At 38.1% G+C, this 11,426-nt stretch overlaps 1 protein-coding gene across 5 annotated transcripts; it reads right to left on the reverse strand.

Moving 5' to 3' along the window:
• Nucleotides 1-849: 849 nt before the first annotated feature.
• LOC131023678 (uncharacterized) lies at nt 850-9,887 on the reverse strand. Of its 5 annotated transcripts, XM_057953231.1 has the most exons (16): nt 9,251-9,887; nt 8,524-9,002; nt 7,563-7,706; nt 7,398-7,489; nt 7,135-7,318; nt 6,891-7,031; nt 6,639-6,818; nt 5,902-6,045; nt 4,998-5,165; nt 4,309-4,452; nt 4,152-4,243; nt 3,879-4,062; nt 3,662-3,802; nt 3,555-3,586; nt 3,404-3,477; nt 850-1,237 (listed from the first exon to the last, which is right to left on the reverse strand). In XM_057953231.1, the coding sequence occupies exons 2-16, from the start codon at nt 8,641-8,643 to the stop codon at nt 1,212-1,214; spliced, it is 1,866 nt and encodes a 621-aa protein (XP_057809214.1). In that variant the 5' UTR covers nt 8,644-9,002; nt 9,251-9,887; the 3' UTR covers nt 850-1,211. The 5 variants fall into 5 exon arrangements, with proteins under 5 accessions (XP_057809214.1, XP_057809217.1, XP_057809218.1 ...); XM_057953234.1 differs by lacking the exons at nt 4,309-4,452; nt 9,251-9,887 and having other exon boundaries at nt 8,524-8,936; XM_057953235.1 differs by lacking the exons at nt 7,135-7,318; nt 9,251-9,887 and having other exon boundaries at nt 6,891-6,984; nt 8,524-8,921.
• Between the last annotated feature and the right edge of the window lie 1,539 nt (nt 9,888-11,426).

The raw sequence follows: 11,426 nt of genomic DNA on the forward strand, positions 1-11,426 counted from the left end.
GACTTTACAACAACAACTTCGTCATGTTCAAGGTCCAAGAAAAATCTAGAGTTAGCGCCGAAGCATTTGGTTTTTGATCCCGGCAAGATGAATGATAGACAAGAGAGAACAACTACGGTCCATCAATCGTTTCTAGCAACAAACGAAGATCTGATTTTTGATCCCGGCATTGGCATTGACAACTTGGATTTGAGGACAAATCCTCTTCAAGAAGAGGGGAATGATGCAGCCAAAACAGAGCCAAGCTCGCGCCAGAGCAGAGCTGAATCCCGTGCCAGACCAGAGCCAAGCTCGCTAGAGTTGAATCCGTTGTGCCAGAGCAGAGCAGAAGGTCTTCAGAGCAGAGCAGAACAGACTTTCAAAGCAAAGCTGGCTGAAGTTCGGAGCAGAGCTGGCGTTCCAGAGCTGGAGTTTGACGAAAGTCCAGGGCAGAGCTGGCTCGAGTCCAAGGCAGAGCTAAGCTCAAGAACTGACAAGTATCCAAAGCTGGAGTTTTCAGAGCTGGATTCAGAGCTGGACTTTTCAGAGCTGGAGTATTGAGAGCTGGATTTTTCAGAGCTGGCATTCCAGAGTTGGCGTTTCAGAGCTGGACCTTTTCAGAACTGGAATTTTCCAGAGCTGGTGTCTTCAGAGCTGGCGATTCCAGAGTTGGCGATTCCAGAGCTGGCGCATCCCAGAGCTGGCGTATTCTAGACCTGTCGATTAAGGAGCTGACTTTCTCGCTAGTTTTGTTTAAACTTGCTGAACAAGTTTCTTTTTATTTCCTTGTTTTTAAGTTTCCTTGTTTTATGTTTGTTTCCTTCATTAGATTAGGGTTTAGTTTGCCTATATATAAGGCTTGTGCGTGAGAACATAAACAGATCTTTTAACCTATCTTTTATCAATCAAATTTGTGAGTTTATTCTTTCTCAAGGACTTCGAGTTCTTCCTGAATTTTGCCCAAGCAAATTCAAATTTATCAACGTAACGACGAGTTCACCATCCCTCGTCGTGTGTCATTCAGCATCCCCGAGTTGCTGCATCAATCACATCGTTGGGGTTTAGGGATCCGTTCTCTAGATAACTTCGTAGGTTAGATTCAGGGGTTTTGGGATATCCACACTTCTATCTTTATATTAATTCCCGTACTCAAATCTTCCGCATAGCTGGTTCTTTGAAGTTATCGACAGAGCTCAATCAGCCCGGCCAATTTCAGCTCTGCCCGGCCAAGTTCAGCCCTGCTCGGCTGAGTTCAGCCCTGCACCGATGAGTATCACATCAGTTAGGACTAAAAATTTTCAACCTGATAAAAATTACAACCCCATTAACTCGTAACTGAATAACACAACACTTAATAGGGTCAGCCCGAAATTAACCCAAAACCCTATAGGGCTAACCCAAAAATAATGTATTCGCTTGATTATATGAAAATTTTCTGGTTATTTAATTTTCAACTTCATTACTTATGAGAATTAGTATAATAAGATATTTTTTTTTCAAAAATTTGTGAAATGTATTTTTATTCAATACTAGAAATTCAATATTAAAAAGTTATACTCATCATTCCACTTCTCTTTATTTTTAATCTAATACTTAAACATAAAATATTTAATTATAATAATAAGTATTTAATAAAAATATTGCATCTTTATATCTCTAAGACTTACATATCAGTTATTAGGGCAAATTGCATGAAAATACCCCACTTTATACCAATATCTGGTTTTTTGACAAAAAAAAATTTTTGTTGCAAAAATTTCAACTACCTTTCAATTTGTTGCAATGTTCGTCCCGTTAAATTTTTCGGCCAAATTAAATCTGAGTTGGCAGCCGGAATGCCAACGTGGCATTAGAAATGCCAAATCACACCCGCCATCCCCCCTCCCACGTCACCCTCCCCTCCCACGTCGCCCTCTCTCTCTCTCTCTCTCTTCCCCCATCCTGCTTCCCCATCTCCCCGTCGGCTCTCTCTCTCTTTCCCCCAAAAACGTCTGTCCTCTTCCCCCTGCGCAGACCCTTTCCCCTCTTCCACCACCCCGGCGCCGCCGCGTCTTCTCCGGTCGGCGAACCCTCCCCCTCCTCCACCCCTATGAAGCCGCTGAAGTTGGCTCTAGAAGAGCAGCATAGCCCATCTCTCGCCGAGCATCTGAAACCCTTATCCACCACCACCCTTTGTGCTCTCCCTCCAGCGCCAGAAACACTCATATCCTTACTCCCACAATCCCCAAATCAAGGACTTCCAGAATTTTGCCAAGAAATTGAACGATTGCGAAGAATCCGCATTCTCAGATGCAATTGAGAAAATCCCCCACCCGCCCACCATAGAAAACACGCTATTGCTGCTCAACAACTTGCGCCCATGGTAAAAAAACCCTAATTTTCTTCGATTGGGTGAAAGCCCGAAACACGTTTCTTCGATAGAGCCGTGGAGTGGTTTGAGACGATGTATAAAACTGGTTTGATGTCTGATGAGGTCACTTATTCTGTTGTTCTGGATGTGTATGCGAAATTAGGGAAACTTGAGATTCTGGGCAGATCTGGGCGATTGTGGTGGCGGTGGAGAAAGTGAGAGAGAGGGTGAGAGCCGACAGAGGTCCCAGAGAACGTCGGCCCTCACGCCGGCGGACTCCAGATTTTTGGCAGTTGTGGTGGCGGTGGAGGAAGTGAGAGAGAGGGTGAGAGACGACGGGGAGAGAGGAAGGGGGATGGGGGGAGACTGGAGAGAGGGGGGGGGGAGGACGTGGGAAGGGGGATGGTGGGTGTGATTTGGCATTTCTGATGCCACGTTGGCATTCCGGCTGCCAACTCAAATTTAATTTGGCAGGAAAAATTTAACGGGACGGACATTGCAACAAATTGAAAGGTAGTTGAAATTTTTGCAACAAAAAAAAAAGATTGTCAAAAAATCAGATTTTGGTATAAAGTGGGAGTATTTTCATGCAATTTGCCCCAGTTATTATGTAGGGCCACAATATATAATAACATATCATTTCATCATAAACACATACTAGCATACTTAAAATTCACTTAATCATTCTTAATTTAAAAAAATTATCTAACATAAATAAATTAATCTAACAAATTCATACTTTATAAACTAACAAAGTAATCTAATTAATTAAAATTAATCATGCTTCATAATTAATCAAACTATAAATTAATTAAAATTAATCTCATTAATTAGATTCTAACAAAATAATAGTAAAAAAATTTAAAATTAAGTCGATACTTACTTATTATATGCGTGCATTTATTTATTAGAAATATAATATTATTAAGAGAAATATGTTAGTTAATTTTTTTAAAATGATTTTTTTAGCCCGATTACCTGATAATCTATCTAGCTTGAAACCCGAACATTTAGGATTAGGGTTGAAAATTTCAAACCCGAAAAAATCTTATCATCAGCCCGATTAACACGCACCTAAATAACCCGTAAATCGATAGGGCAAGCCCGAAACCCGATGGGTTACCGATGGATTGACCCGATTGACATCCCTAAGCAGAGCTATCACTTACTGAACATAATAGACAACAACACTAGCAATAACAACATATACTCAATCTCAACCAACCTCCTCAATATTCTCCAGAGCTCCCTGATCAGCTACAACAACAGCACATAATCAAATTATTTTTGTTGAATTCTAATGAATTAGTAACATGAGAAATTAATGCTTACTTGAACAACAAATGCAGGTAAGGAAGGATACAGCCAAATGGCATGCATCATATAATTGAAATCTCCCCTATTAAGTTTGATCGCCACATCCAGGCTATACGCCGCCACGTACACCATACACCACATAAGATAACGAAACGCCTATGTCCACATTGCATTAGACTCTCACAATGCCGGCAAAATTTAAGAATTTAATGATCAGAAACCTTCCAAATACCTGGAGATGATCAGAGTTGCCCCCAAAGGTAGCCCTTGTAACATACAAGGTTATGAAAATCCTATAAGAGCAGCGAACCAGAGCATCCAAGGGGATGAATTGGTAATAGTACCACCTCGAGTGAGTTGAAATATAAAATGAAGCAAATCCAATGCAGTGAGCCAAGATTAGGGCGGCTACAAAACTTCATAGTCATAACTTGTATTCAGTCACTATGACTCACTAATTATCTTATGTTTGAAATTTAATTTCTTGACTACATAAATCAGTTACCCGGTGTCGACGTCAAGCAACCAGCTTAACCAAGGAGTAGCAGTAGCCCAGCCAAGTAATGAACTCAACATCAAAAACAAAAACCTCTTATTCTGTTAAAAAAAACAGCAGGTTTAGCATGTAAAATTTTGTGAATAAAAGTTAAAGAACTTGATACCTTTCTCCATGGGACAGTGCGGTAGAAGATAATAAAACTCAGAACAGCACCACATGCAGTGAAAAGGCATCCAAAGTTCCCAGTAGGATATGATAAAGATCCAACAGCAGAACTCATTGAAACACAAAACATTGTAAAGTAGACCTGTATATCAAAGCATATGTTAAACTGATAGGAGGTCGCAAAGAAAATTTAGTGAGTCCATAGGCTAAAATCTAAATTGAATCAAAGAATCACATGCCGTTTACTATTACTTACTTGCAAGACACTAAGTTTAAACTGAAACCATAACAATAATATAAAACGGCACAAACACTGGTTTCAAATTTCAATCAATTTAATTTTTCCCATAGAAAATTTACTAAATATTCGATAAATTACTAGTAGAATAGTTTCGTAGTAGCCAAATTAAAAGAAGAAAGAGAAAGAAATGGAACAAAAGAAATGAAAATCATGAGTCAGTCCCATATCAATGATTAATAATAATATAGACTTCAAAGAACGAGTAAAAGAAGAGCAATTTCTTCGAACAGAAAGGAAGAAGAAGTGACTTCCGGTTCTCATACATTCATATACACATATACACAGAAATCAATCCACAAACAATATGCTTTCGAGCACTCACCATCTCCGAATCTTCCTAGCATAAATTGAACAACAAAGTAAGAAAATAAGAATCTAGATTATACCTCTTTCAGGTGACTTTCCGTATATACGCTGAACATCTTACAGTTCCAATTCCGATCACGAAAATAACTTTTGAGTTGAAATGCAATCTGACCAAACACCGTGAGACTCATTTTCTCCAGAGCTTTATACAGAATTACTACCAACCTCCTCAATATTCTCCAAAGCTCCTTCATCAGGTACAACAACAATACATAATCAAATTATTTTTTTCGGTTTCTAATTAATTAGTAACATAAGAAATTAATGTTTACTTGAACAACAAACGCAGGAAGAGGAAGAGAAGGATATAGCCAAATGGCATCCATCAAAGAATCCCCCACTCCCCTACGAGATTTCACCACCATCTCCTGGCTATACGCCACCACATACACCATACACCACATAAGATAGTGAAACGCCTATGTCCACATTAATAATAGACTCTCACAGTCACAATGCCAGCATAATTCAAGAATTTAATAATGAGCAAACACCTGGAGATGATCAGAGTTGCCGCCAATGAAAGCCGTGGTAACAAACAAGGTTATGAAAATCATATAAGTGCAGTTAGCTAGAGCTTCAATGTAGACGAATTGGAAATGGTAATACATAGTCGAAGATGAAGTGTAAAATGCCGCAAACCCAACACAGAGAGCCAAGATTATGACGGCTACAAAACTTCATAGTCATAACTAGTATTCAGTCACTATGACTCACTAATTATCTTATGTTTGAAATTTAATTTCATGACTACATAAATCAATCACCCCGTGTTGACATCAAGCAACCAGCTTAACCAAGGAGTAGCAGTACCCCAGCCAAGTAATGAACTCAACATCAGAAACAAAAACCTCTTATTCTGTTAAAAAAAACAGCAGGTTTAGCATGTAAAATTTTGTGAATAAAAGTTAAAGAACTTGATACCTTTCTCCATTGGACAGTGCGGTAGAAGATAATAAAACTCAGAACAGCACCACATGCAGTGAAAAGGCATCCAAAGTTCCCAGTAGGATATGATAAAGATCCGACAGCAGAACTCATTGAAACACAAAACATTGTAAAGTAGACCTGTATATCAAAGCATATGTTAAACTGATAGAAGGTTGCAAAGAAAATTTGGTGAGACCATAGGCTAAAATCTAAATTGAATCAAAGAATCACATGCCGTTTACTATTACTTACTTGCAAGACACTAAGTTTAAACTGAAACCATAACAATAATATAAAACGGCACAAACACTGGTTTCAAATTTCAATCTATTTAATTTTTCCCATAGAAAATTTAAATTACTAGTAGAATAGTTTCGTAGTAGCCAAATTAAAATAAGAAAGAGAAAGAAACGGAACAAAAGAAATGAAAATCATGAGTCAGTCCCATATCAATGATTAATAATAATATAGACTTCAAAAAACGAGTAAAAGAAGAGCAATCAAGGAACGACTTCCAATTTCTTCAAACAGAAAGGAAGAAGAAGCGACTTCCGGTTCTCATACATTCATATACACATATACTATCTATTCATGTTTTTCAAATTACTCAACAAACGGCATAACACACAGAAATCAATTCACAAACAATTTGCTTTCGAGCACTCACCATCTCTGAAACTTCCTAGCATAAATTGGACAACAAAGTAAGAAAATAAGAATCTAGATTATACCACTTTCAGGTGACGTTCCGCATATATACTGAACATCTTACAGTTCCAATTCCAATCACGAAAATAACTTTTGAGTTGTTGAACTGCAATCCGACCCAACACAGTGAAACTCATTTTCTCCAGAGCTTTATACAGAATTACAACCAACCACCTCAATATTCTCCAAAGCTCCTTCATCAGCTACAACAACACATAATCAAATTATTTTTTTCGAATTCTAACTAATTAGTAACATAAGAAATTAATGCTTACTTGAACAACAAACGCAGGAAGAGAAGGATATAGCCAAATGGCATCCATCAAATAATCCCCCACTTCCCTACGAGATCTCACCACCACCTCCTGGCTATACGCCACCACGTACACCATACACCACATAAGATAGCGAAACGCCTATGTCCACATTAATATTACACTCTCACAATGCCAGCGAAATTTAAAAATTTACTAATAATGAGCAAATACCTGGAGATGATTCCCTCAAAAAAAAAAATACCTGGAGATGATCAGAGTTGCCGCCAAAGAAAGCCGTGGTAACAGACAAGGTTATGAAAATCGTATAAGTGCAGTTAGCCAGAGCTTCAATGTAGAGAAATTGGAAATGGTAATACATAGTCGAAGATGAAGTGTAAAATGCCAAAAACCCAACGCAATGAGCCAAGATTATGGCGGCTACAAAACTTCAGAGTCATAACTTGTATTCAGTCACTAATTATCTTATGTTTGAAATTTAATTTCTTGACTATATAAATCAATTACCCCATGTCGACGTCAAGCAACTGGCTTAACCAAGGAGTAGCAGTAGCCCAGCCAAGTAATACAGCCAACATAAAAAATAAAAGCCTCTCTATCTGTTTTTTTAAAAAAAAAATGAGCAGGTTTAGCATGTAAAATTTTGTGAATAATAGTTAAAGATGTTAATACCTTTGTCGCTGCCTTTGTGCAGTGGGCGATAATAAAACTCAAAACAGCACCACATGCAGTGAAAAGGCTTTCGACCTTCCCAGTAGGATTTGCGAACAATCCAATACCAGAAAATATCGAAGCCGATAACAGTATAACGTAGAACTGTATATCAAAGCATATGTTATGAATTACTGAACAGATAGAGGTAAAATGTGAAATTGCAAGATAATAAATTTAAAATGAAACCGTAACAAATCATATAAAAGGCCAAAAACATTGGTTACAAATTTCAATATAAATTTAATTTTTCTACTAAATATTCGATAAATTAATAGTAGAATAGTTTCATAGTAGCCAATTACAGAAAAGAGGAAAAGAGAAAGAATCGGAACAAAAGAAATGAAAATCATGAGAGTCAGTCCCAGTGATTAATAATAATATAGAATTCAAAAAACGAGCAAAAGAAGAGCAATCAAGAACGACTTCCCGATTTCTTCAAACAGAAAGGAAGAAGAAGTGACTTGCGATTCTCATACATTCATGTACACACACACTTACTTTAACAGAAAAGATATTTGCAGAGAGAAGACGAAAACTTGATGGAGAAGAAAACTTTATTATTGTGAGTGCTGAAAAGAAAATACAAACAGAAGCAACTTATATAGAGTTGCTGCAGTAACAATCACACACACGCACAAAGCGTGAAGACACATCAGCAAAACAGAAAAAGAAAAAAGAAAAGTAGCAACAAACTAATCAGCATGCACGTACACCATCATGCACATGCACTTATTTCCTTTTATATATTCTCAATATACTTCATGTTTTTCAAATTAATCAACAAACGGCATAACACTCACAGAAATTAATCCACAAAAAGAAAAAGAAAAATAATAATCTGCTTTCGATCACTCACCAGTCACCATCGAAACTTCCTAGCATATAATTGGACAACTAGTAAGAAAATAAGAATATATACCTCTCTCATGTGAAATTCATTTACATCTCCCAACTTGAACATATCACCATTCCAATCCCGATCGTGAAAGTAACTTTTCATAATTTGAACAGCAATTCGCCCCAACACAGTGAACCTCATTTTCTCACTGTGGACAGCGACTGAAATCCTCCGAGTTATCAGAGTGTGAGACTCTTTATATTCGAAACGTTTGCCGTCGAGAATCAGTCAGGGTTATTTTGGGACTTTTTTAGGGGTATATCGGGAATGGAGAATATGCAATTGGGCTGGAAGGAAAGCTGGTTTTAATAATCTCGTCCCCCATATTTAGGCGCACAACTCAACGAGCTTCACCCTTATGATTTAATAGACACGTGTTTCCCTTCCACTTTAAGCGGTTCAATTAGTTTGGCGAATTAGACCGGTTTTTGTGAAACTCTATACCACCGGCCCAAAACTAATTTAACTTTCCTTTTACTTTAACATTAATTTAATACTCCCTCCGTCCGCCAAGATTATGACAATTTGTTTGGACACAGGATTTAATAAAATTTGTGATGATTTGATGTAGTGGCCCACCACTTTATGAAATGAGTGGTTGAGATTGAATTTTGAGTTTTTTTTGTAAATAAAGAGTGTTAGTAAGGATAAAATATTAAAGAGGATGGTGGGACCATTGCCATAAAAGGAAAGTGACATAATCTTGGCGGACGCCCAATATAATAATTGTGACATAATCTTGGCGCACCCTTCTCCTTTCTCTCTCTCTCTCTCCTGATTCTACCCACCATAGGAACCTTCTCCATACTCCGCTGCAAACCCCATCAGGTGCGCCACCTCCGCCACAGGCGCCACCTCCCCCGTCTGCCTTAGAATCTCCCTTGATTCCTTCTTCCCTCGCTTCCTCACTTCACGCGCCGCCAAAGATTGTAGAGAGAGAAAATCAGGAAAATGAAATCAAAGAAAATCAGGAGAAAAATCAGAGAAGCACCGCTGCTCGAGCTCGTCGGAGCGGGAATGGCATCTGGTGACGCTGAGTGGCGGCCTTCGCCGGCCGTCGGTCGGTGGTAAATCGAGAAGGGAAGGGAGATTTTCTGGATTTTCTTTTGGGTTCAACTTTGGGAGATGAATAATAGGTTTATGAGGGAGATAGAAGGACGTTGGTGGTGATGGCCGGCGGCGATTTCGCCGAGGAAGTGAGGCAGCGGCGTAGCAAAAGGAAGAAAAACTGAGAAGAAGAAGACGTTGAGACTTCAGAGAGGAGAGAAGTTGCGTGAGAGAGATGAATTTTCAGTGTAAAGTTCTTATTTTCATTTCACGAAATTTTTGGTTCCAGAATATGCTGGCAATTCACTTAATTAAACAAAGCATTTTTTGAGAATTAATTAAAGGGAAAAGGTGCAGATTGGCCCTCGAAGTAGTAGCCCCTATAGCGTATAACCCCTTTTACTCACTGTGTGTGCAACTAAACCCCTAAACTCCGAGAAAAGGATGCAAATTCCCCCATCTGACCTAACGCCGTTAAGTATCCGTTAATGTTTGAGTTTTACTGCACCCTCTACTTCAGGGGTGGATCTGCACCTTAATTTTTTTATTTTTTATTTTTATAATTTCAACAACCCACCTCCGGCATCAACTTAACCGCCCCCGTACTCATCGGCTCCAACTTACACTTTGTCAGCTCGCACGCGCTCAATCTCTTGATCGTCGACTGCTTACCGCCAACATGCAGCAACATCACCAACTCCAGATGTGGACCTGGATCAAATCCTGCTTGGTCCAAATCCATATCCGTATTTTTTTTACTTAGGTCAGGATCCGGTCCAAATCCATTAGGTCAAAAAAAATGAGATTCATGTCCAGATCCATTAGATTCACAGGGTCTCCAATCCTGACCCGGATCCATTCTTTTTTCTCTTTTAAAATAAATTTACAAATATTAAATTAACCAAAAATAAAATCATAATTATTATCTAGAGTTTTATAATTATTCAAAAATAAATAAATAAAATTTAAATATATATTATATAGATAAATATATACACAATTAATATCATAAGATAAATCTAAAAGGTTAAGGTGTTGGAGGAGATGCTGTTGTGCGGGGCGGTGAAGAAGCTGGTGGCGTTGCTGCATGTAAGCGGTGGGCAGTCGACAACCAAGAGATTGGGCGTGTGCGAGCTGACAAGGTGCAAGTCAGAATCGATGAGTACGGGGGCAGTTAAGTTGATGCCGGAGGTGGGTTGCTGAAATTATAAAAAAAAAAAAAATTAAGGTGCAGATCCACCCCTGAAGTAGATGGTACAATTAAACCCAAACGTTAACGGACACTTAACGGCGTTAGGTCTGAGGGGGGAATTTGCACCCTCTTCTCGGAGTTCAGGGGTTTAGTTGCACACACAGTGAGTAAGAGGGGTTATACGCTATAGGGGCTACTACTTCGGGGGCCAATCTGCACATTTTCCCTTAATTAAATGAGTGCACTAAAAATGAATTGGTTTCATTATTTCAATTCACTGAATTTAGTCGAATCATTTATAAAAAATGAATTGTAATAAAAATTGAGTTAAATTCACTTAATTAATACTCCCTTCGTCCCACTGTATCTGAGACTCTTTCTATTTAGGGCACATTGTAAGTGAGACTTTTTCTTTTTTTGATAAAGATTTTACCCTTTAAACACATTTTTACTTTTTCACCTACAAACAAAAATACACTTTTCTTAATTTTCGTGTCCAAGAAAAATGTGTCACATACAATGGGACGGAGGGAGTATGTAATTAACTTAAAATTATCAAATTTAATTAATTTAAAATTAAAGTTAAAAATATTCACAATATAAAGCAGGAATAAAATACATTTAATTAAGTGTCAATATATGAATCTAGCCTATTTCATATTGTAAACTTAAAATTTAGCCTATA

This window comes from Salvia miltiorrhiza, chromosome 4, assembly GCF_028751815.1.
Source record: "Salvia miltiorrhiza cultivar Shanhuang (shh) chromosome 4, IMPLAD_Smil_shh, whole genome shotgun sequence".
NCBI classification, from domain to species: Eukaryota; Viridiplantae; Streptophyta; class Magnoliopsida; order Lamiales; family Lamiaceae; genus Salvia; species Salvia miltiorrhiza.

What these genes read in the sequence shown, in the direction of transcription:
- LOC131023678 (XM_057953231.1), bottom strand. Translation starts at nt 8,643, where the DNA reads ATGAGGTTCACTGTGTTGGGGCGAATTGCTGTTCAAATTATGAAAAGT. An exon ending in TTGCTTGACGTCGACATGGG is followed by an intron (nt 7,319 to 7,397) that starts GTAATTGATTTA and finishes ATGACTCTGAAG; the next exon opens with TTTTGTAGCCGCCATAATCT. An exon ending in GCAACTCTGATCATCTCCAG is followed by an intron (nt 7,032 to 7,134) that starts GTATTTTTTTTT and finishes ATGTGGACATAG; the next exon opens with GCGTTTCGCTATCTTATGTG.